The sequence below is a fragment of the Sander vitreus genome, chromosome 12 (genome assembly GCF_031162955.1).
Source record: "Sander vitreus isolate 19-12246 chromosome 12, sanVit1, whole genome shotgun sequence".
In the NCBI taxonomy this organism is placed as follows: Eukaryota; Metazoa; Chordata; class Actinopteri; order Perciformes; family Percidae; genus Sander; species Sander vitreus.
In genome coordinates, this window is record NC_135866.1 from 6,926,718 (window position 1) to 6,953,102 (window position 26,385).

At 43.2% G+C, this 26,385-nt stretch overlaps 1 protein-coding gene across 1 annotated transcript; it reads right to left on the minus strand.

The window, feature by feature from the left end:
- Positions 1–15: 15 nt before the first annotated feature.
- On the minus strand, positions 16–23,494 carry LOC144526961 (uncharacterized). The gene is made up of 5 exons (XM_078264729.1): positions 23,350–23,494; positions 22,003–22,317; positions 6,023–6,093; positions 4,056–4,269; positions 16–3,781 (listed from the first exon to the last, which is right to left on the minus strand). Exons 2-5 carry the CDS (start codon positions 22,115–22,117, stop codon positions 3,270–3,272), a joined length of 912 nt encoding a protein of 303 aa, XP_078120855.1. The 5' UTR covers positions 22,118–22,317; positions 23,350–23,494; the 3' UTR covers positions 16–3,269.
- Between the last annotated feature and the right edge of the window lie 2,891 nt (positions 23,495–26,385).

Consider the following 26,385-nt stretch of genomic DNA (forward strand, 5'->3'; position numbering starts at 1 on the left):
TATATATATATATATATTTTAAGTATACCACATCATTTCAATGTAGGTCAATTTGTTTCTGGATTTCTTTTTAAAGAGCGAATCTGAGCTTTTGGATTGTGTTTCTGTTTTTATTAAATCACTCAATTAGTTTGAGAAATGTCTTTTGCATCCAATCCAATTCTTCCCAGAATGAGCTGTCCACACCAGGTTAATGATTAATGTAAAAATGAGCACAACATGTACGTATAGTAAAAATAAAACAAAACAAATGTATGTACTGTATGCGAGCCGAAGTAACTGTCAACGTGAAATCTGGCAATAAATAGATATTTATCTACAACACAGAGTTAATAAAAACAGCTCTCATATGAAGCTATAATAAATAAATAATTTATCAGAAATAAATATACGTTACTTTTATACAGTAAAACATGAAGATGCATGGCATCCATTTGGCTGAGTTCACCTGAACATAGAAATGACACAATGTAATGTCCCTGTTTTTATGTGAAAAAAAAGTGATATAGCTTTTGTGAGGAGCTAGCTTCACTGGGAGTGATGGTGAGCATCATATCAGTCTTTAGTCCGAATATAAACACAGTGTCAGTCCTTTCACTGTGTCTTTTCTTTCTGTCTCTTGAGCTTCAGTCTTCAGGGCTCGCCCATATAAAATCAAAACATGTTCACATATGGAGTCTCTTTTATGTGAAATAATAACTGGTCTGGAGTATCCTGCAGTAGTTACCAGTTATGCAGTTGAAAACAATTCACTCTTTGAAGTGAACAAGAAATCCAGGCTGTGATTCACTGGTGACTTTCCCCTTGGTGGATGCTAGATCGGACCCACTACACGTATTGACGTCAACACAGGAAACATACAGGGCCCTATTTTAATGATCTAAGCGCACGGCGTGAAGCACATGGCGCAGGTGCGTTTAGGGCGTGTCCAAATCCACTTTTGCTAGTTTGAAGGTGGAAAAAAGGGTCCGTGCGCCAGGCGCATGGTTCAAAAGGGTTGTACTTAGTGTCTTCATTAATTCATAGGTGTGTTTTGGGCGTAACATGCAATAAACCAGTCAGAGTGTCATCTCCCATTCCCTTTAAAAGCCAGGTGCGTTTGTACCTTGGCGCATTGCTAGTATGATGGCGGATTTGCACCGTAATATTTTTATTTGTAATCTTTTGCATGTTTGTGTGCTGCTGCATAGTGTGTGTAACAAGCACAGTGTGCGTGCGCTGTGCATAACCCTAGGCGCATTTTACTAATTCGCTGTTAAAATAACAATGAATATTGACTTTAGACCAGGTTTTTGTTGGTCAATGGTGTGATCACCTCCCGCTGCCTCAAGATAGCAATACGCCAAGAATGCACCTGAACACATCTCCCTGTAAGACCAGCACGCCCATGGGCGCATAGATAGGCGCAGGTGCATTTGCTATTTAAACGACGCAGGCGCTGGACGGGAAACTGACAACTGCGTCGGTCTTAAACTAGCAAAGACACTTACGTTGGGCTTCGCGCCGTGCTGCGCCGGGTGCAAGATAGGGCCCTTAGGCTTCAACACTCTTGTTTGCCGATGTTGTTAATAATTTCTCCCCAATTTTGGATCACATTCCGGTTGGAACATGTACATTTAGCTAAGAAAAGCAATGCATTGTAATTCGTACGTATTTATTGGTGAATGCACCATAGTGACGCTGTATAAGAACGCTGTGGACGGCTGGGTCATAAAAAACTGTGCTTTCAAGACAAAACAAAATAATTTCACCCAGGAAACGTGTTTTTGTTCCTCGGAAGTGTTTTAATACAAGCCATGATCTTTTTCCTAAACTTAACTAGTCGTTTTGTTGCCTAAACTTAACTGTCGTCACCACATGACGCTCACTTTTTATCGGCTAAACTCAACTGTCATGACCCCTGAGAGGACTGTCATCTGGCGGAGCCTGTACCCAGCTACCAGTTACGTATTGGCGGCTAAACTCAACTACTAACTGCCGATGATACCACGGAGCTCTGTCGCCGGTGGTCCCTAATTTCGTAGGTTATCATACGAATTGGTGTGTCTACATTTTCGTTCTGTATTGTACAAACCTGTTCATTAGAATGCGTTGTTCGAGCGGTAGTTTTTAGTTTAGAAACCTTTATTTGTGATTTTGCTGCTATACTCCGTAACTGCTACATGCAGCAACAGTACCCTGGAAATCCAGAGTTCTTGCGAGAGCACAAATTGAATTTGCTCAGCGAGTCACTCTGGCATTCAGTAATGATGCTCGTTAACTATGCCCTTGTAGCCGGGCTGCACCAATCACATCGGTGTATCTGAAATAGGCGGGCCAGAGGCGAGCTAAACAGATGATGACAGCGCTGCGACGTCGAAGTCATTAGTAAACATTGCAAGATGGCTACGGATGAACACCAGTTGTTTGAAACGGCTTTGGCCGCTAAAATGAACGACTTAGACTTGGCTTTTCATCTAAAAGAGGAACAGAAGACGGCGCTCAAATCGTTTCTTTGCAAGAAGGACGTTTTTGCTGTTTTGCCAAGAGGATAAGGCAAGAGTTTAATCTACCAGTTAGCTCCGCTGGTAGCTAAGCGTATGGGGATACGTCAACCCGTGTATTGTTGTGATTGGTTGTAGTGTTATCCAATTGCATACAGTGAGATTTTCAAATGCATGCTTGGGGCCGCCCCTCAAGTTGGGCCATTTTCATTACTCATTGCCAGACCCTTAATCTTTCGGATTTGGGTCTGGATTTCCAGGCTACAGCAATAGGCTAACGTCAGAGAAACCTGTAATCTTGGTGCATATGTCGTTAATTTCTCCTCAATTTGGAATCACATTGCTTCTAGAACATGTCCAGCTGTGTAGTTTTTGGTTTAGAAGCCTTTATTGGTGATTTATACTGGTAGAAAGTGCTGCTATACTCCGTTACAGTCAGTGTCCGGCTGCAATGACAGACGGGAAGCCCAGGTGTTGACACCTGCACAGTATGCTCGTGTGGTGACGTCGACGCGTCCAGCAGGTCCGCTCTAGCATCTGCGTTTCCCCTCAGTCTCTGATTTTGACCTTTTCACCTGAATCATCCAGCTGCACTCTTCCTCCTCGACAGGAAATCCACCACAGGAAACCAACAAGTGGCCTCTGTCACTTCTTTGCCCTGTGTGTTACAGCGCCCCCCTCTGGCTCTTCCCTGTACCCAGGCCTTCCTCACCCTGAGTCCCTTGACTCCTCTCTGTTCAGGATGGGTGACACCCATCCTCACCACCTTCTCCCTGGTTGGTGTCTTCAGCCCATACACATGCAGCTGGCAGCTGATAATGACTGGATGGTCCTCCACGTGGTCTGGGCGTCCATGAAGGAAACCGGCTCGTACCGGTCGGGCCGGCAGCAGGGGTGGTTGCTAACCTTGCGTGCGGTGCGCCGGGGCAGCGAGCCGTTGTCCAGCAGAGCCTTCAGTGCCAGGTCGTAGTTTGTTCTTGAAGACTGGCAGGAGCCCACGCAAAACTTGAAGAGGACAATCTCATCCGAGTCAAAGCCCAGACCCAGGTCCCGAACCCTCATCTCTCTCTTCTCCACACGGCAGTCCCTGCTGCTCTGCTTGGGCTGCCTGCTCTTACCTTTACCCTTTCTATCTGCTTTTCCCGTCTCTTCCCCTTCCTCCTTTTCTTTCTTCTTCCTCTTCTTCTTTTTCTTTGGTGATCCGGTGGGTAGAGGTTCTGAGGGGTCAGAGGAGCGTGGAGAGCGCCCCACCCAGCGACTACTGGGATGGTCATCCACCTCATCTGTTACAAAGGGGTCTAAAATGGAGATGAAAGAGGAGTGGTAGAGTTACAATGAAAATACATACTTATTCAGGAAATTATGAGTAATAGCATGCAAACTATCCTGCAAAATCTACAATTTTACTTCTACCTTTTAACTTAAAATTACTTCACGCTTTAAATCTTATGTAAATATATTTTGCTGGCTCAGATACAAAACAGATCCAACAGCTCATGCCCTCTTTCCACTCTAATACTGTCTGGTGAAGCAGATGTGCTGTAAATTACACTTTCATGAGAGGTTCAGTACCATATAGAGCGTGCCAAGTAGAGTAAGGGTCACTGTCGTCTTCCTGCTCCTCGTCCTCCAACACCTCTGGCAGCGTCACAGGAAGCTCTCGTTCCTCCTGGCCTGCCAGCAGGCCGGCGGCATGGCCCGAGTCTGAGCCCACACCAGCAGCCCCAGCTTTCATGTGGGCTCCTTCCACGAGAGGCAGCATAGAGAGGAGCACCCACAGCAGCACCTACAGCAGACATAAGTCACATGTTAGCTGATAAAGGGATTTCTGAGGGATCTGTTTAACTGACTTTCTTGCATGCTAAAAGTTAGCATAATGAATAAATAAAGCCAAGGATTGCTACCAGGCCATTGAAAGTAACCAATTACAAGTACTCTCACTTCTGTAATTGAGTAGCTTTTTCACTCCTTGGTACTTTTTTTGTTGTTGCATTTTATCAAATTAATAATTATTTTACCTACATTAATTGGCAGGGCAACACGCTGTAAACACAACATTGATGTATCATGTATCACCTTATAAAGTTAACATGGTGGAACTGTTGGCAAACAACTGACTGTTTACCCGTCCAGCAGACACAGAGCTACATTAGCATTAGACACGTTTCTGTTCACCTGAAATTTAGGTTCAATATTCACTTTTTCCTTTTAGTTCTATTTTGGTCTCCACCAGCTGCTGAGGGAACTATCTGACTCTTTAGCTGATAAATGTTCCACCTTGCTCACCAGCTAGCCGCTAACTGTCTCTGTCTGTTGTTTGGTGCTAAGCAGGTAGTGTACAGTGGGTTTTGAACCAAAACAGTACATTTTCAGGCCGTAAAAAACCCCCCAAAAACGATTAGCTGTATAGATGCTAAAAAGCTATGTAACGCTGAGGCTAAGTACAGCCCTTTCATGTTACACACACTCATTTGATCCATTGTTAATACAGATATATTGATGTGTGCTGCTTTAAGTGGATTTGTAATAATGCATTGTACTAAATCATACTTCTGAAAAAAGGTAATAATTACAGAGTGGCGTACAATTCGGCTGCTTAAATCGTCATATTTATCAAACAAGATATAACTAGTGAGCTTTAGAGGTGCTGGGCTGCTGGCAGTTGTATTTTTATGGAACTGTGGACAGGGCCAGGCTAGCTGATTCCCTCTGTTTTCAGTCTTTATGCTAAGCTAAGCACCTGCCCGCTGACATGACAGTGATAATCTCTCTTAGCTCAGCGAGAAAGCGAATAAGCGTATTTGCCAAAATATCTAAATTATTCCTTTAAGTAGATATTTAATGACACATTGTTCTCAGCTATTTCTAGAAAGAGTTGTGCGTACAGTTCTTTTGTTGGATTTGAGCTCTCTTGTTTTTCTTACAAAGAAAAAGGTTCACCACCAGAGGAACTTGATGTTTGTTCTTTTGCGTCCATGGCGACCATGCACTTAATAACAAAACTAAGTTGACAGAGTGCTTTACAGATATGAAAACAGATAAAGAAATTGAGATGATACTTATAAGAGCACATAAAACACACAGCTCTTCAAAAGCTCTTGAGATGAGCTACGGCGCTTTGTGTTAAGCCTATTTCATCGAAGTCTATTAAACTCATTAGATCATAATAACTCTGCATTCTTCTTTCCGCTCTGGATCAAACTTCGTCCACTGGCTTAGAATGTAGCAATGAAAGCTTCTGCCCTGACATGGCTTTACGGAAAAAGATCTGTTCTGAGCCTTTCATTAAGAATTTATACATAGACTCATAACTCATCCTCTGGTTTGTAGTGGCCTGTATCAGTGGAAATGAAAGATGATAAGGCTAGGCTTTTTGCAGATATGGTCATTTCAATATAAGGCAAGAACAGCAAAGACGAAGATAGAGGAAGAGATGGAGAGTAGAAGAAGTGACAGAAGATAAGAGGAAGAAAAAGCAGAAGAAGGAATGGATATTTTCAGGGTGCTCTTTTGACAACAACGTACTGTTTGTGACAAACCTTGGCCTTTGCTGACATTACAGAGGTAATCCCCTGTCTATCCTTCCTCCGAACCCTCCATCTGGTCCCACCTGGAGAGAGAGAAAGAGAGAGAGAGAGAGAGAGAGAGAGAGAGAGAGAGAGAGAGAGAGAGAGAAAGAGAAAGAGAGGAATGTAAGAACAAGAACAAGGCTTGACTTTGTCAACTTTCCTCCTCCCAGAACTCCCTTTGGAAAGGTTAACATAAACTAAAGACACAACATGCGGGCAATATGATGTCTATACATTCACAATTGTCCAGATATTGTAAATACAAAACAGCAACAGTCCTGTGGGCCCCTGAGCAAGCCGACATGTCGCATAAATCACGTCCTCAATGCACGAGAACGGCGTGTTTGTTGCTGCTTCAGTAAAAGACCAGTGTTTGCTGCCAGCTAGCGTGGCCAGTGTCGGCTTGTCGGTTCATACATCCATGCAAACAACCCTAGTCCGCCAACAAAAGGCAGCATCTGCGATACACTTGTCAAAGGCATTCTTCAGGGTTATTCCTGTGGCAGAGGTACAAGCAGGGGGAACCAGGCATAGCCAGAGCACTTCGCGGAGGTCCCAGACAAAAAAACCACAGAGATGCAGGACAGGTGATAAGAAGTGTCACGGATGCAGATGTTTATATATATATAGTACGTGCAGTGTGGAGGACTGTGCTGGCTGCGGAGCGCCACACATCCCGTAACATGAGGTCATTAGGTTCTTTTGTGGCCTCCGAAACAAAGTAAAAGATCAGCGGAGGTCAGAGCATCACGTACTTCGAAAACGGAAGACGTAACGGTAACACTTTACTTGAAGGTCTCTACATAAGAGTGACATGACACAGTTATGACACATGAACCCTAACCCTAACCTTAACCATAACTTGTCATGACAAAAACTGACACTAAAAGAAGCGTTATGTCATAAACGTTTATGACTTGTTCCTAAACGTTTATGACACGTTCATGACTTATGTAGATACCTTCAAGTAAAGTGTAACCGAAGTAACTTTACTCATTCGTTTCTTATCTATCTTGCATCAGTTCTACAGAAAAGTATTTTTACAGGAAAAGTCAAGGGATCACCAAAGTCATTAGGACACAATAAACATCTGTAACAATTACATGGCAATCCATCCAATGGTTGTTGAGAGTCTGCACCAAAGTGGTGGACCAACCAATAGACACTGCCATCTCTTGTAATCAACTCAGGACCTTGTGATTCGGAATAGAAGTGATTCAGGAAATCATTGGCGATACCCAGCCCTAATTCCCAACCTTTTTGGCTGGTGACCCCTTAAAATGAAGGGATGTTTACTTCTCCTCATCACCAATTGCATACAGTATGTTTACTGGTTGTGACCACTTCAACCAATCAGTGTTTTTCTCCTATTTTTTTACAACTTACAAGGAAAAAGCTAACCTTAAAGACAAGTTTGAAAAAACATGTGTGTAGCAGATATAGGTCTTTGTTTATCTTGTGCCCCCTTCTTGTGTGGGGATCGGGACCCCCAGCTTGTCTATAAAATGTCAGAAAACTGTGAGAAATGGCCATCACAATTTCCCCAGAGCTCAATAGAATCCAACCATTAGTTCAGAACATGTTGATGCATTTAATTTGAACTGATTGATTGATTGATTCAGTTCATTTAAAGAGTTGTGGGGGGGCCTTCTGACCACTTGCAGGACTTCTCGCGGTTCCAAGCCTCCCACAGAGTCTCAAAGAAGCCAAATTAGTGCACGTCTTTAAAAAGCATTGTAAATCCCACTTTCCCTTGGCCTCTTTTGAAATTTCCCATTACCCTATTTTGTTGTTTGTACGCTCTGTTCTGTCTGCCTCTTTTACTCAGTTTCACTTTTCTTTCACCTGTAAAGTACTTCTGTTTTTGTTCAAATGCTGTACAAATAAAGTTAGTGTGCTTGCTTGCTAATTAACTCATCAGTTCAGCACTAATGTCGGACCTAATGTCGAATTTTTTGAAACAAAGCTCTGGCCCACAGATATCTCCAGCATCTTTGAAACCACATCTGTCATCTCTAAGATGCTTTGTATAACCTCGGCGCTGAACTACAACAACACTGCGCGCCCGCAATAACGTATTCAAGCATGTATTTGTAGATCTTGCGATATGTGTGTGTACCATGTTTATATAACAGTCCAAAACAATCTAAGCAGTTCTGTCTGTGCAATGAGATGGAAGACTGACAAAAGGTTACAGATCACAGGTCAGGATAAGACCTGTTGATGCATTTATGCAATCCTGCTTGTTCCAGCTGAAGCCATCCAGTGGAAGGGAAAGCAAAGTTACAGACGCTGAGGGGAGACAAAGTGAGCATAAATCAGCCACACAGACAGAGTGCACGCCACCGCTGCAACCTAAAACCAAACTGTGCTGACTCCTCAGCCCTCCATCTCCCTCCGTCTCTGAGCTGATTTAAAATCTTTCAGCAGGGCGAGGCGGGACGGAGGAATACAGATCCTGGCCGGGTCTCAAGAGAGGTGCCATTCGGAGTCCCTAACGCCACAGCTGGGAGTGTTTAGCCCCTTTCAGATCAGCAAGCTGGGAGTCAACGCGGGCCTGTCTGCTGGTTCATTTCATTCCGGCACTCTAGAGCTGTTTCCAGACTGACGCCTGCAGCCTTTTTCGGGGATGAGGCGGGCGGGGGAGTCGAGGGGTGGAGAGAGGGAGCAGGACACTGGTTCTGAAGAGCTCCAGACTGACACAAGCCTACTGATGGTGTGTGCACAGTTTCAGATCCAACAGCGCGTGTTTAGAAAGCCGAGCATGTGTTTCTTCCTTGTTTGGCTGATTAAAGCCTTTGGTTTGTCCATCGGGGTGGATGTCTGCAGCGGGCAGAGCGGAGTTCTTGTCACCTTCTATTTGCATTGTTGGTCCTCTGCGCTCCAGTTGTTATTCCGGTTAGTTAAATGGGAAAGCCCACCTGACGCAAATCCAACCCATAAAGCTAGAGCCAGCTAGTTTAACTAGAGCTTATTCTGCTTCTCTGAATTGATTTTACATAGTACATAATACTGTTTAAGTGCTTGGAGAGGACGGACTTGGACTTGGTTTGGGGGACATTTACGAGGTAAACGAACAGGGTTAGGGATAGTTCACTGAATATCATGAACACTGGGCAGCAGCAGTATGCAATAAAGCAGGCATATTAAGAGAGTTTTTATTCATCCTTGCCAGCATTTGTTCCTTCATCTAACATCCATCACCTGATATCAACGTTATGCAGTAAAAACATATTTTGTAAATTTTAGATTAGATTAGATTCAACTTTATTGAGTCTATTGAGCCCTTTTTTAGGTTAATCCTGGCACCCTTAAATATTATTGTTAAAAAAAAAAAGTCTGTGTTTGTATCAGCTAAAACTGCACATCCATTCGAAAAAGTAGGTGTCAACCACATTAAGCCAGCATGTTGTGAAGTGGTCGTAACATGCCTTCAAAGTCAGCAACGCTGTTTAATAAAACCTAAATTGGCATGGTTATTTTCAAACGGGTCCATTAAACTTTTACATCAAGATATCTGAATGAGCTGTATAGGTCTGACACATGTCAGCTAGCCATAGCCTAGGTAAAGTAGGTTCAGAGTTCTGCATGAAGTGAAAATAATAATGATTGAAAAAGTGAAAATATGCTAATATTATTATCACTTTATTTCCCTTCCCTCTTTCTGCATATTGTGGTAGCCTATCTATAAGTCTTGGCATTGTAGAAATTGGATGTGACAAAATACTGAGCTCAATTACATTCATGTGTAACCGTTTCCAATGTGTCCACAGCAGACATTTTAATATTTGAACTTGACAATACTATGTAAAATAATCTATTGTGAGCTAAGGAGTTCTCACAGCATCAGGAAACTGAACCCATAATCTGGACGCCTGGATCATTCAGAAAAAAATTCTGAGCCATTTTCAGAAAATAGTGCTTGTCAGCCATTAGTCAAAATCGCACACATCTGTAATTTTCTAAAGTTTTTGATACTGCATATTGGAAATATAAATATAAATCTGCTTTTCCATTGATGGATATCTGAGTTTGTTCGGTGAGAGAATAGGGGCAAAATGATGTGACTTCATTGCCTACAGTAACCCGATATTTAATTAGAGTAATGTCATAAATGGATCAATGTATACCTCTTATTAGATAATAAAGACTCATTGTTTGTTTGTTTGTTATATTTGTCTTTTGGTTGACAGCACAGACAGGGAGAGAGGAGGATAGAGAGGGAGGGAAGGAGAGAGAGCATGACGGCGTTGGAACAGAGAGAGAGAGACAGTGGACAGGTAACCACATGGTTATAATGCCATGGTAGTCTCTGTCTTTCCTTCATTCATTGTAGTGGACTCCACAATCTTATCTTTTAATGTGATGCTGTGACTTTTTCTTCCATTTATTCATTATTTGCATAATTCCATTTTATTTGTAATACCGCCTCACCTTTGTAGTAATGGCCCTGTGGCTCCACATTAAAGTAAGTTTTCTCCGAATTGTTGGTGTTTTTATAGTTACATAAGTCAGTGTTTCCTCTACCATGACGGTCCACAATGGTGTTAAAATACACAGTTAGCACAGTAGAATAACGTTTAAAAAAAGTACATTGAATTGAGTTAACATAATCTAAATTCTTTTACATTTTTTTTTACCACACAGAGTTTACAGTATATGTCATAGAAATGTGTGATTATTTCTGGAGGAAAGTATATAAAATTAGCAAAAAATAAAAAACAGAGGTAAAAAAAAAAAAACTGCAGTGACTGCTAAGGCTAGCTGGTGAGTTAGCCTTAGCTAAAGCTTATTTACCCACAGTATGTAGCTCCATATGCTTTGAGGCGCCAACATCTTCATTCAGTTTTTACACCACCTTTTATAATCTAACCCTAACGGAGGAAAGAAGTAACACTAAATAAACTAGTCTAGCTCAACTTCACTGTGACTGCTCTTTGCAATGCAACAATTCCATGTATATTGCTTTCAAAGATGTAATTCAGACTTTTATTAATACTGTTTTTTTCTCAACAGACACACATCGTTGCTGAGAAAAGAAGCAGGGCGACATGCCAAAATGTGTTTGTGATTAGTGATCTTGGTGCCTACTGTATACTATTACATCGTCAGACCTGAGCTTTACCCACAGAGCTTCCAAAAACCTCTCACCTTGTAAAAAAAAAAAAAAAAAAAGAAAGAAAGCTCCGAGCTCTCCGGTGTTTCGCCTCCCTCTAAAAGGCCAAACTTCTCCGATAATGACCTCCTATTAGAGACACACACTGTTCTCTGCTGTGCGCGCGTGCACGTATACGTGAAATGATCTGACCTCCAGCTTTAACCTGTCACTACGGCGGTGCCTGATTGCAGGAGCGAGGGAAAAAACCAGAGTACAGTAAATCACCGCTGGCTCAATAAAAGACACCTGCAGTGTAAGAGGAGATGCAGGAGAGAGAGGCAGAACACCAGGAGAGCCGACTGATCACTACCAGACACAGAGAAACCTGCAGACACAAAACGTGATGATGCCTGCTGTACTTACATGTGCCCCAAAGCTCTGCATATATGCATCCAGAGCAGTGTGGAAAAACTTGTTTTGTAACTTTAATCTTGCTTGTAGCACTCTACAGCTCTTTAACTTTATCGAAATTTAAAATCTTTCAGAAATATGTCACACAACAGGCCTCAGGGTGTAACGGCAAGTCCTCAAAATCTTGTTGAATGATTTTTTTTTTTTATCCTTTTCTGAGGGAAGATCGTATGAAAAGTCCTCTGGGACAACCTTTTTTAGACGTTAATATGATGTAAAGGAGTCATGTTTTCTTGCACTTTCTCTTTACTCTCATTGCTTCCTCCTGTTTCTCATTTCCATCAAGCTTCATTTATAGCTTCGTACACATTAAATGTCTTTTTCTCTTATTAAATGTGCTCTCGTCCCCTTTCCCACCAAAACAATTTCACTCTTCAGCGGTTAACGACGGCATGCTTTAACTATGCGAGGCAGCCACAAAGTCAGAGGAGAGAATACCAGAGGAGGAGCGATAGAAAGAATGAGATAAAAAAATAAATAAAAAAATCACATGATAAGAGCAAGGAGAATTAAAAAATAGAGAATGGGTTATTGTCCACGGGAAAGAAAAATGAGAAAAACATAATTGAACCGCTGAATGGGAAAGGTCTTAAAGCAGAGATAAGGTGAACAAAGGGAACCCAGGGAATGACAAAATGAGAGTGCAGAAAGAGAGTGCATACTGAAGCCCGGTCAGTCTGTAATCCCATAATCCCTGGCAGGCAGGCAGGATGTAATTGCTCGTTAGTGCCAGTTTCCACTCTGAGGCCTGTCACTGCTGGAAAACCACAGAGTGTCGGCGAAATGAGAAACAGATAGCAGGTCCCATGCCTAGGTTCAGATAGGTGGGGAGGCCCCCAGCAGAACACACACATATGTGCACACGTGGTGAAAAAGGAGCAGCGGTCTGCTGCTCCTTTTTCCTTTTTCTCGTAATCTTTTCTCACAAAAACACACAAAATACATACACCCCATCCTTGTCAGTTTCTCACACAGTTTCACACACACACACACACACACACACACACACACACAGGGCCGGGGTAATCAGAGGTGTGGACACTACACAGCCTGGAGGAGGAGGGGGTGAAGAGAGGAGGGAATCTGTGTGACCTTACACCTCTCTGTGTTTCTTCCACCGGGAGGTTTCATTAACCGACTGACAACATCAGAGCCTGTAGGTGTCGGAGATCCTTTCAGGCCAGCAAGAGACAGTAAAGCATGAGAGAGAAACATGCAGGGAGAGAAACTCTGGTAGGCTGAGAGGAATAATCTGTCAGGAGCAGGCTGACTGTAAATAACAGATAATATGGGTAGGACTCCTCCAATTATCAATGACGACCTGTCGGTTGATCCACCAAATATGAAACATTTCGTACAGATGTCCATGGTCCCCAGATGATGAATCCTGATGACTTTTTGTCTACCACCACCATCAGGTCAATGTTTCAATCTGTCCAATATTTTTGGTTTATAATCACACACACACATGGCTGCAAAATTACATTCCCATCAGCCTCAGTTGTACTTTGTGTTTAGTTAGCAAACGTCAGCATGCTAACATGCTAAACTAGGATGGTGAACATGGTACATAGGACACCTGCTAAAGTTAGCATTTACCACAAAGCACCACTGTGCCTATATGTACAGCCCAGGGGTTGAATCCAGCCCTCCAGTAGTCTCGCATTGCCAGACCTTCCTCCACAGCGCTGCAGAGGAGGGTCTGGCTAGTCCACTCAGCATTCCAAGATGGGAGAAAAACATGCTCTGGTTTATTGGCATTTCTTTAAACCAATCACAATCGTCTTGGGTGGTGCTATGCGCAGGAGGGAGCCACGGTGCCTCTGCAAAATAGCCTCTGGAAGGAACTTGTTTTGGTGGAACATGTGTACGTTCAAAAGTTGTTTTAGTCGTGCGACAGAAAACTCAGATTGGACAGATAGTCTAGCTAGTTGTCTGGATTTACCCTGCAGAGATCTGAGGAGCAGTTAACCATAGTCTTCAGAAATCCACCGGAGTTTAAAATGACAACACAAAGGAAGCCCAAGGTAACGGATATCCGGCCTAAACGTCGTGGATATAGACTAGCCCTCCAGGAACAGTGCTCAGCCGTTCCGCTGATTTTGTCCAGTGGCCATTTGTGGTATTGCAACATTTTTGCCGTATGCGTCACTGAGCAACTCTCATGGATGGAATGAACGGGGCTCCGCCATGAACATTGTATCCAGGTCTTAAGTACAATCTGTCCATGGTTGATGCATAGACTCTGTAAGTGAGGCCAAAAACATCTCGATCGGCCCCTGGTGGCTGGTGACTGGCTGCAGTATAGGTCATAAATCTAAAGACCGAGATATTTCCCTCATGAGACGATGAAGACCAAAACAGTGCAAAAAGGAGAGTAAATATTGAACTTCCATTCATTAGGTGGGCCGACATACGACTCTAACTAATTATGATATTTTTTTACCATATCAACTTTATAACATGATCATATGTCAATGATGTGCTTTAAGATACATCTTTATAAATACATCTTTAATATTAGATTATCTTGCCTGTGCAGGGATAACTAGCCACCAATTATGGAGAACAATACCTCTTTCAAGCATTGCCTGCAGGGTTAAACAGTCCAAACTGGACTTCATTAAAATTAGCTATTGGAGGTAAACTTATTGGTTTCCTAATGATAAACCTGAGTGATCAGTGATTTACTCCACTGACCCTGCAGTCTTCTCTTTACACCAAAGAGAGGAGTTCCAGAGGAACGTGTCTAATGGTTCTTCAGTGGGATAAACAAAGCACTTTTAGTGGAGAATAGTGTGTTTGAAGTGTAACAGTTCTGGATTAACTCCCTCACACATGCAGGTTCAAGTTGCCAAAAGGTGCCTATGGAGAGTTACTGCTGGTCATCAAAGCCCCGGGATCAGCGGGTCACGACAAACTCGATAAAATGCAGGTTTCCGCGGGGCATTAAAGTGCCGTCTGTGACCAGCGCGTTAACCTCGAGCTGCAACTCTGATGGCATTATTACGACAGACGGAGACAGCAAAAGAACTGCTGTCATCGTCTGAGCCGCCAAAGCCACCTGGAAACATGTTCTCACTGTGAAGCTGCTAGAGACAAACCCCAGAGAGCTGTAATGAGGCTCGCAGCAGAGCAAATTGACTGATATATAACAGGGATTTTCAGGTATTTGGCAATTAAATGGAGCTGTGAGTCCTGCAATGATAGTATCTTGATTTATCTCAGACACTCCACTGATGTTTCTCAGTTAGCTGGTATCACATACGCAACTCAAACTCTTCCCTTTGTGTTTGTACATGCTGTTCTTCTATGCCTTACTATTCACTACATCTCTGGTAAAGTTGTCAAATAATAGCTGTTGTTGTTGAGCTCTGGCTTCCCTCTAATCATCATCACTGTTATCAATCCGTCAACACCATTTCATAAACCTGATAATCATTATTCTAACAGTGCATGACTCTAACTGGCTTACAGCCACTGAGTTACCTGAAACCATTTACAAGAGACTTAGATGATGTCATTGGCTTGTTTTGTGACACCATCGATTTGTTGGTTTGTCTGTCATTCAGCAGGATTACAGAAAAACTCCTGGCCCGATTTTCATGAAACTTATTGGAATGGCATGGGCCCAGGAAGAATCTAATACATAATGGAGCAGATTCGAATCACAGGGCAAATACACAAATTCATTTTCACTTTTGTTAACAACAATAGATACAGCATTTGGCCTTGGCGGGGGTTTGCGCTCTCCACGTGCCCTTCTAGTTTTTAATGGTTGTTATAAGATGCTCACCAGAGGAATTGCAGGTCCAGTTGCCTAAAAAAATTAGTCCCATGGGGCAAGAAACACGAGGAGTCAGATAATCAGGAGGGTTTTTAGCAAAGCAACAGTTTAACCAGATTTTTTAAACCACTTTGTCTGGAGGTAAAACCAAAAGTGTGCATGCCTGAAATGTCCCTAATAATCCATGATTGCACAGGAAAACTTCAGTATGTGAGCAGAAAACCATAGTAAGTCTGTAAACTATGACGGATGTTTAATGGATAGTTTGTGTTGTACGTTATTTTACTGTTCACCTTTATTTCCTCTTTCAAATATGGTACATGTAGTTCGCTTTAGGATTTGGTTTTTAAGCTGCTCTAATCAATATTCTCTGTGGTTTCCCTCAGCGTCATGGAGCATTTTAGCATCTTTAAGCTTTTTGTCTTGGTTTTAAGACCCAAACGTCACTGTTCTGTTTGACTCTCAATGCTCCCATCAGCCTCGTTTTTAGACAGACACATGTAGCAACTAGCTGGTGAACATAGTGGAGTATTTGGCATACAAAGAGTCAGCTATTTCCCCTTAAGAGTTTGAGGAGACAAAAAACAAGGGCTAAAAGGAGAGTAAAAGAGAGAGACACAATCACGACTCTAAATGAAATACCAATGTTGCTCCGCCTCTGCTGGATGTGGAGGCAATTGTTTCCTAACACCGTTGCCGCAACAACTGTGTCACTGTTGTTCACAATGTATTCCATGCATTCAAAAAAATGTAAATGAATGCAGCTTTAAAACCTGTATCACTGTCTGACTGCTCCTGGTTGTTGTCCTGTTCCTGTACTTCTTTAAAGTGCTCATATTATGCTTTTTGATTTTTTCTCTTTCCTTTATTGTGTTATATATATTTTGTTCACGTTATAGGTTTACAAAGTGAAAAAGTCCACCCCAAAAGGACTTACCATCTCCAACAGAAAACACTGTTCACGAACTGCTCCAAACATTGCTCCAATCTATTGTAGTCCAGCCTTTACTTCCGTGACGGACATGCGTCACCGTAACACAGGAATTTCCCTAGTGTGGGATTAATAAAGTCTATCTTATCTTATCTTATCTTTGTAACACACGTTATAATGCTCGCCTCGCTGCTAGCGTGGCACGGCTTCATACGCTGCTTCTGACTGGCTAGTAGTCCTTACCTAGCTACTGAGCATGTGCGACTCCCAACAAAGATGGAACAGAAGTGAGATGCCTCACTCTGTAGCTAAAACAGAGAGCTCAACACACAGGGTGAAAAGAGGAGCTGCAGCAATGTGCAGTACAACAAAAATATGGTGTTTTTTGAAAATGAAACCACATAAACCTTTTCTGGTACAACCTCTAAATACAATTATGAACCAGAAAATGAGCATAATATGAGCACTTTAAAGGAATGTTCCCAGTTCTTAGCTATTAAATTGGTTAATACAATTATTATCAACAGGAATAATGGCCCAAACCACAAATATAAGGCAAGGTTTTATTAAACCACAATTATCCTGTGTGGCCAGGTTGGGTCAGTGGGTAGAGCAGGCGCACATATACTGAGAGGCTTAGGCCTCGACGCAGAGGTCCAGAGTCCGACGTGTGACAATTTCCTGCACGTCTTCCCCCCCTCTCTCCCCTTTCTCCCCTAGCTGTCCTATCGATTAAAGGCGGAAAAGCCCCCCAAAAAAAATCTAAAAATAACATAAAAAAACACAATTATCCTTAAACAACAATCCAAAAACCTGCATCAGCTTTCAAAACTGCAAAGCAAGGCGAGAGCGACGTTTCCAGAACAGTAAGGAAGTGTAATGAACCTGCTGTAGAGTTTCCACATCAGCTGTAACTTCCACGATGTACACCGGCCTCTACAAGATTAAGCGTGCAGGGTCACTGGAAAAGTTTGGCTAATGTGCAGTTAGGACTAATTAGCCACATAGAAACCCACAATGCAACAGACTTATAAGCGTCTTGTGACCCAATCATGTAAATCAGATGGGACAGCATCACCAGCCGCCCTGTGTCCCCCCCCCCACCTGCCCCCTCAAATACTGAGATACAGACAGCCTCCTGATGCGACATCTGTGTCCTCACCTTCTCTTCTCTTCCTCACTTTGTTTCTCGCTAAGGCAGTTCCCAACAGTCCCTGACCCTAATAACCCAAATTCCTGCCTGATTAAGTTGGTTTTAAAAGGGAGCCACACAGAGAGCGCTTGGGTGAGCCTCACCTTAAATGGGAACACATTTTAGCTGTGTTGGAGCGGTGATCAGAGGGTAGGATTTCACTTTCCGGTGTTTGTGAGGACGGCGGCGCTTAAAAGGCCGCAAATAGGACAGAGGGAAAGAACGGAAAGAGAGATGAAGGCGAATAGATCAAAAACACTTTCGGATTCTCTTTATGCCTGTTTTCTCTCAAACACACTTTGTACAACTGATATTGTCACTACAGAGTGGCTTTGCACACACCCACACACACACAGAACCACTCACCTTTCATACAAAACCACATATACACAATCACCCACTGAAATCCCCTCTCCCACCCTCTCGACCTTTTCCTGCTCCCTTCTCATGTTGTTATTTCTCCAAATTAAGCCCACACTGAGTTCGAGAGTAGCACTCAGAAACGTGTCCATCTGTGACACACACACACACACACACACACACACACACACAGGTCATTATTAGTGTGTTTTGTGGGTGAACCAGTGCTCTCCAAAGTGTTTCCGTGTCGCCCGCTCGTGCCCCAGACAGACTTGGTTTAATGACCTGGCCTGATAGTTCAAAGCAGCCCTCAGACGCTATGATTAATGAATCTGACCTGCTAATTTCAGAAGAATACAGCTTATTGTATAAAAAAAACAACAAAAAAAAACGCTCTCACAGACACAAACACTGCGCTGGGCTAGTTAACATTCTTCTGCGTTTTGAGAAAAAAGTTGTTCTAAGGAGGGAGATTTCACGATAAGGACAGGAGTCCGCTTTGCGTTTCATCAGCGGCTCCGAAAGTATTAACTGCCGCTTTGTTCGAAAATAATTTAAGCTTTTTGAACTTGAAGAAGCCAAAGTGCTCAACAACAACAACAAAACAATTCAAGATCAGAGACAGAAATAATTTCCCTCGGCGTACTTACACCAGATTGTCCAGCACTACAAAAGCAAGGGTCTAGAAAACATAAGTAGCTTGGGAAGCATTTGTCTGAAGGAATACATCTAACAATTTGAAATTCCTTTTTGTCAGATCATGCCTCCTTCAATTTGCCCCGAAGGAATCACTGTGGTTGGCTGCGTACTCTAAGCACTTCCAGATTGAAGCTGCCCTGTGGCACTCCAGGTTGCATAATCAATCTCTCTGGCTGCACTCTCTCCATTAGTGCTGGGACAAAACAACTAGAGTAACATTACACAGCGAGGCTGAAACACAGCTGAGGACCAGGGTCCCTGTGCAACACACACACACGTCCATCTTGTAATGACAGGTTTCCACTCATCTGAAAGGATCGCACTCGCATTAAACTTGAGAATACTTCACCGCATTAAAGGTTGATACAGGGAAGGAGCAAAAACATTTGAATAGGTTGACCTGCGCAACTGAAGCCTGTCACTCTGTTTGCTGGTTGCCCAGAGTTATGATCGTGTGCCTACTCAGCAATCCGTACCTTTCACCTCTTGCATTAAGGTCCCTTCCAACTTTCTATGTTGGAAGTTTCCGTCTTTATTGTTCTCTAGTGGGTACTTTTTTTTTTTTTTACAGGACAATTAAAGTTATATTACAAGACCTAATCAGATGTTTATTATGTAACAATCTATAAAGTGCTACGAGTCTGACTGATCCTGGAAATGTACAACACAGCGCATGATCACATCTAGAAGGCAAGCATTATAGGGAACGTGGTCAAAGGAATTCATCAGCAGTCAGAAGGAAAAAACAAACGAGACGTAAAAAGGCAACTTGATAAACATTGAAATGATGGTGAAGTATTTGCAGATTATAGTTTCATTAGTTGACAGCACATTACTACTGAGCCACAGTTTACGTACACTGTGCACGCACATTTTGTGCTCGTGCTTCCTTTTATAAAGAGTGACAAACAGTAGAACGAACAGGAGAATTGATTACAACAAGTACAAGTACGGCGCCTTCGGTCTTGGCCGGTGAACAAACACTTCGCATTATTAGGCTGTGCAGTTTCAGTAACGCAGTAGTTATTATCAAAACATTCATTCATTCAATCATTTCGTCTAACCTATTAATTGTAATTATTTAACTAATTTACAATCATGTATTACTGTGTTTCTAACTCTATGTATGTATGCATGTTTTTGGGGTGGGTTGGAAAGTGTAGGTTTCGTGCAAATACTGAATATTTGGGTTTTTTTTTCTACACTTAAACATGTTTTTCCTTTTATTTTGGTAATAAAGTGTCCATGATACAGAAAGGCTATTTGTGCGTGAAGTTGCTGCGTTTGTAGCTATATTAAAGCTATACTGAGGCACACTGCCTTCTGAAATCAAGAAATCAAAGAGTTTAAAAGGAGACAAGGTCAGCAGAAAGAGACAACACTACTTGGTTCTAAGCATCGTTCTTCATCATTTAATGATTATTTTATTGAGCTCCAAAAGTAACTGAATTTGTTCCTTTCTGCTTTTGTTCCCGATTCATTCTCCTTGGTTGTAGGATGAGCTAGACATTATGTTTTACTTGGCAAATTGAATAAGAAAGATGCTATCTTGCCGACTTGCATCTTCTAAATATATGTGGGCTTTTATGCTCCATTTGTCTCAGAGTCTATAATGAAATACATGAAAGTAATATTTGAAGTATTAGGCTCTGCAACTGAAAGCTCCGCGAGTAATGAAGACCGGTGGGCGAGGAAGACAAACAGCCCGTTTCCACCCTCAATGGCTCTAAACATATCTAAAAGGATACTTCCATTTCAATGAGTGGCAATAACGATAACTTATTTTGTCGTTTACTTTACGAGTGTTTCTACTGGCTCTCTGTGAGTCTGAGTAAAGCAACACAGAGCAGCATGATAGCCGGAGAGAGTTAAAGCCATAACGGCAACAAAAACGGCACGCTAGCTCTCGTAAAGCCACATGCCAGTTAAAACAAACCAGACCACACATCAGGACGCTGCTGGTAAAGAGAACACGCCGGCCTGCTGTACCTGACCCTCGGCAGGGCCGCTGACCCCGCGACCTTTGACTGGAGGAAGTGAAAGCTGTGGCCGGGTGACGGGGGAGTGCGAGATGCCTGAAGTAGAGGCGATGCTCTCATGTTCAGCCTGGGAACAATTGGTGATTTTGAACGACACGAGTAAAGAAAAACAAGGTTGTTTCACGACAAGCTTTCACCCATTTTACAGGCATGTAGTGGGGGACGTCTGCTGGAGATGTGTGACATGTCTCAGGTGATGCCCAAGCCCACACACACACACACACACACACACACACCGAGTACACCAGCTTTGAGATGTGAAGAACAGACAAGAAAAAAAATGATAAAAAACATCAGAGCCTGAGACTGAGCCTCGTCTGCGTGCATAAGTGCCATTGTATGTACATGACTCAGTGAGTCTGTGGGACATTGAGTCAGAGAGTAAGTATGAAAGTTCACTGATGCATCATGCACTTTCTTTTACATCTTTGAGATGACAAATCCTGACAAATTGCACAATTTGGGATGGAAAGTACTAATTTCTGGAGCTGTGAGTGCGCTGAAGATAAGCATCCAGAGTTCAGAGTGTGTTCATGGTCACGGAGCTGAAACAATCAACACAGTTTCATCCGAAAATGAAAAGAAATGTGCTTGACTTCCAGCACGTCAAAACACCTGAAGCTTACAAGACTGATCCCCTCAGAGGTACTGGAGAGGAGGGAAATGGATGCAGCTGTGCGCGTGTGTGTGTGTGTGTGTGTGTGTGTGTGTGTGTGTGTGTGTGTGTGCGCGCGCGCGCGCGTCCGTGCGTCCAGCACTTTGATATTTAGATTTGCAGCCCACCACAGAGGGTCACACTACAAGACTTCCTGACTGCCACTGTTTCCTCCTCATCCATAAGAACACACACACACACACACACACACACACACACACACACACAGTCATTTTGATTGATATTTTTTCAAAATTCAGTCAACTCTTGGCACCTTGTAAACACGTCAGTCCATAAATCATAAAACTTCACATTAATTAAACAGAGAACAAACCCTCCTCCTCTCAGACTGCAGTTCACAAACGCTCCCAAAAAAAACACTAAATTAAATGTCCAACACTGAATCCAGCTCACAATGAGCCCCAGAGTCGGAGGAGCCTAAAACAGCTGGCAGGTGCGTGCAGGGAGATTTAGAGCTCAGCAAAAAGCCACAGATGTGAAAAGAAATCAAACATCAAACCGCAGCTTCAGTGTTGTCACAGCAAACAAAGACAAGAGTCTGCTTTCACAGCAACATTACGCACAAAGATAGCCTACAATATTCTTCTAAAAGATAGTCAACAATATTCTTCTAAAAGATAGCCAACAATATTCTTCTAAATGGCATTGTCTTAAATCCCTATATAGACAACTCTACAGAATGTGAATGGAGCCTTACCAGCTGTCCTGTGCGCATTCTGCTCCAAGCGCGCACCGGAGAGGACAGCGGAGCCGCTTCTTCCACGCAGGGCGCAGCTCATGTTTTTGGCTATCCATACACCGTGATGTGTCATGTTTTACACCTTATTGTCACGGCTTGTAAGTGCTCAGAGCAGGCTGTCTCCACTGAGGCTGAAGCAAACATGAAGAATCCATCTAAAGCGGTTCTGCTTCAACGCGAGAGGCGCCTCCTCCTCTTAGTTATTTACGCGGGCCAAAATCCCTTTCTCTCCGGCCGGTGTCCTGTCACGGCTACTGGCAGAGTCTCAGCACCCTGGACAAGAACAGAGAGGGTGGATGGTGAATACAGACTTCTTAAACTGCGAGCTCAAGTCATATTATCCATATTACCTCAAGTTGTATAATGGCTCTTAAAAGTTTGAGTGAAATATCACCACTGGATGAGATCGTTTTTCACTTTTTATAACACAATCTCAACAAAAACGTCCCGAAGCAAGTGTTTTATGAAATCAAAATACCTCTGTGTGAAATTAATCACGGCTCATTTTCTTCATCCGTCCCCTTCTCTTGTTTTAAGAAATATCCTGAAACATGTCCAGCTGTATTGGAAATAGGGTAAAGTCGTCTCAGAAGGTATGGTCAGTTTTTAAAGAAATGTGTATTTAAAGAAAGAATACGAGACCAAATGACTTGTTATGATTGACATTTTGCAGACGGAAGGTCAGGGAAAGTAAACTTTACAACTGACTGGGGAATGCACAGTGAAGCCTATATAAAATCTAATTAGGGAGAAGTTTGCTTGCGGTGACATAAACACTGCTGCGCGCTTACAGAGAGAGCAGGATAGACAGTCAAACAGTCACAAGTGTAAAAAATGTCTGTCCTCTTTTTGCTACTCGTGCCGTCTCCCTAGTGACTCACGTCCAACCATCGTTTAATAAAATGAAGCCAGTTTTTCAGGCATGACTCCCCTCTCCTTACCTCCAGTAACCTGTTCAGTCTTGCCTTCAAACAGCTTGTATAGTTAATGGGTAAATAACAGCGAAGGGAAATTTTCCTTACAACATTTTCTGCGTCACTTTAAAGTAAAGTCAACGTCGATAGGAGTATCAAAACGTCCGACGAGAGACTGCGTGGTGTCCTAATTTAGGACGAAAGTCTTCTGTCCTTCTTTCACGCGCGGATTGGAATTGTGAAGTTTAACCTGAAGGAAACGCAGCTCTGCTGGTCAAATATATATATTTCTTTAGCATAACAGGTCCTAAACAGTCCATGCGTCACGCCTTTACGCAGCTACAGTCCGCGTCTCCAAGCAAGCGCTGCTGTTTTTCTTAAACTCTCTTACTTTGGACTCAGGTATCCAGTTGTCAGAGACAGTGGCGCTCCGGTGTCTTCTCAGGAGTCTACTACACAGCTACTAAACAATGTATACAATGCCTCGCAGGACTGGAGGCTATGCGTAAAGACAGCGCGCCGCTCCGCCTGTCAGAAACTTTGTGAAACCGGAGCGCGGTGACCGCTGTACAAGTGCTGTGATTTCTCTTCCCCATCCACATAGCTCGGATGTCTTTTTGTTCCTGCGCTGGGAGGGAGGTAGGGAGGTAGGGAGGGAGGGAGGGAGGGAAGTGATTGTCACACAGGACAGTCATGGAGTGTTTCTGGAAAAGAGTTCCAGTGGAAGAATCCAGCGAGTGACATCTGTCCTCTAGTGTTTACACTCGTGGCTCATAAAATGTGTGGAGGGTTTCACTATATTCCACTTGTAGGCGCACACACAGACTGTGCAAGCAAGCATGGATACACACACATGCATGGACGCAATAAGAGACAATGGGCCCCTAGGCACAGACATGTAAAAGGACCCCCACCCTTCCTCCAAAGGAGCAAAACACCCAGACTGAAAGAGGCATAAAAAGACTACAAAAGACTCATCGCTTTGTATTCAATTTGTATCTCTTTGTGGTTGTTTTGTGCCTCTTTGTATTTGTTTTTATGTCTTTGTGGTTGTTTTGTGTCTCTTTATTGATTGACTTTCCAACAAGAAAAATGAACAGTCACTTCAAACAGAGGCCCAGAGGCCTACTGACCCCTGGGCCTGTGCCCGGTAGGCTGGTTAAGAAATCCTTCCATGTGCACATGCATGATTGATTGCACGCACCTGTAGGCCTATACACACACACACACACACACACACACACACACACACACACACACACACACACACGCACGTGTTTGCCACCCTGCTTCATATATATTTGCCCAGTCAGTCCTGCTCTGACCTCTGTCCCAGACTGTGTCACCTGCTGTCAGGCCTGAAGGATGGACAAAGTGAGTACTCGCCCCGATCCCCGATCCCTGCTCACTGCAACACAAACCACGCACCTTCTACCGGCGGAGCTCCCCGCCACTCTCCACCCCTCCACCATTTAAGGTTTGTCCCGTTCCGACCTGCCACCCCGCTCCACCCACCTACCTACCGAAAGGCCCTCCAGCTGAGGCACTCCCTACAGGGCAAACACTGAGGCCCGCCGAGCACAAAGGCTGGGTAAATAGCTCCTCAGCTTTCCTCTCCGGGCCCACTCTCCGCACCGAGGCAGAGACAAATGCAGGGAGGATCCCTTGGTCTCTGCCACAGTGCTATTTATAGGAGCGACCAACAAGGCGACAATGCACAGCTGAGGTGCATGACATGCAGGAATGTACTGTCAGATTAGGGCAGCAACTAACAATCATCTTCATTGTCGATTAATCTGTCGATTATTTTCTGGATTAATCAATTAGTTGTTTTGCAGAAAATGTCTTGTTTTGTCCACAACTCAAATTCAGTTAACTGTTCCCTTTTCTTTCTTAAGAAATGACTCAAACCGATTAATAGTGGGCGATTAATTAAATAGTTGACAACTAACCGATTCATCTTTGCAGCTCCACGTCAGATAATAAGGATGGGCGCAATAACATCGAGGGGGGAGAGAGAGACCTGCTAGGATTAAACAATGTAATATTTGTGACATTACCGCACGCATCAAACTGACTTGGCTGCCAAACAATACCAGTCCCCCTCTTTAAATGATCAGGCAATACCCTCCAGAGGGAAAACTGTCCTCAATAAAAATGAATCAATGATTCAGCAGATGGCACTGCACTGCAACCAGGGCCGCACATTTAAGAAGTGTGTCTACATCATCCATCATCCTGTGAGCAATGATGATGAACTTGTTCGGCATTGTGAGAGGGATTTGCAGCATGACACTGTTTGTACATCCACAGTTAAACCCTGTGCAAGCACAACACACATAAATCATCAGCGCACACGCACGCGCGCGCGCGCGCACACACACACACACACACACACACACACACACACACACACACACACACACACACACACACACGTTTAGTCTTTGGCGAGCCGAATCTTTATTTCCTTGTAAGAATGTAAAACTGAATTTATGAGAACATTTGTTTTCAACAAGATACGCCGTTTTTTTGTGTCTGTAGAAAGTTGACTATTCTCCTGAAAGTACTCATGCTCTTAGGGATGAACCTTGTTTCCATGGATACAGGGTGCTGGTTTGGGCCATTGGAGCTGCTGAGTCCATCCAAGTTCAGCAGTACTGGATGGGGGAGAGGATGGGTGGTTTGGATTTTGGATGGTGATGCTGAATGGAGAGACAGAAAGGAGAGTGACTGTTCCAGATGTGATGTACAGTTAACGTGTATTTTGAATTCCCTCCGAGGTTTCTCCGGTTTCTTCTGGAGGCACAGGTCACAGGTCCTTCCTCTCCATCTCTTCTGTGCATTCTCCATCTTAAAAGGTGCCTTTTTTTTCTTGGGCCTGTTCCAGCTTTAAACGTTTGTTTGCACTTTTCAAGTGGGAACTCCCCTCATCCAGCACACTGTCCAAAGCCCTCAGGCCAAATCTGTTAAAACAGTCACACTGTCTGCAAAACAGTGAACTCCATAACAACGTTTCCACATTAGCTCAAACGAGCGCATGAAGCGCAAATAAATCTGCGGTAATTTACATTTCATCATAGCATTTCAAAGCTGCGTTCCTGCAGGCGTCCTCCAGATTTGTTGTATCACTGATCATCCAAACAAATCATAAAGCAAAGTGTTGGCATATGGCTTGATTAGAGGCGTTATTATGTGGATGGATGGAGGGGGAGCAGTGTACACAACACGGGAGCTACAGTGTGCACTGGTGAAACTTCAGTATGTCTCTCTGGCTTCAGTCTTATCTTAAGGAAGTACAGCTAAAATAAATCATTTAAGTATACAGTCAGGTCCATAAATATTGGGACATCGACACAATTCTAATCTTTTTGGCTCTATACACCACCACAATGGAGTTGAAATGAAACGAACAAGATGTGCTTTA

Coding starts and splice junctions, on each gene's coding strand:
- LOC144526961 (XM_078264729.1), bottom strand. CDS start 22,117: ATGACACATCACGGTGTATGGATAGCCAAAAACATGAGCTGCGCCCTG. Junction 4,270..6,022: donor TAATGTCAGCAAAGGCCAAG/GTTTGTCACAAA, acceptor TGTCTGCTGTAG/GTGCTGCTGTGGGTGCTCCT. Junction 3,782..4,055: donor TACTTGGCACGCTCTATATG/GTACTGAACCTC, acceptor TCTCCATTTTAG/ACCCCTTTGTAACAGATGAG.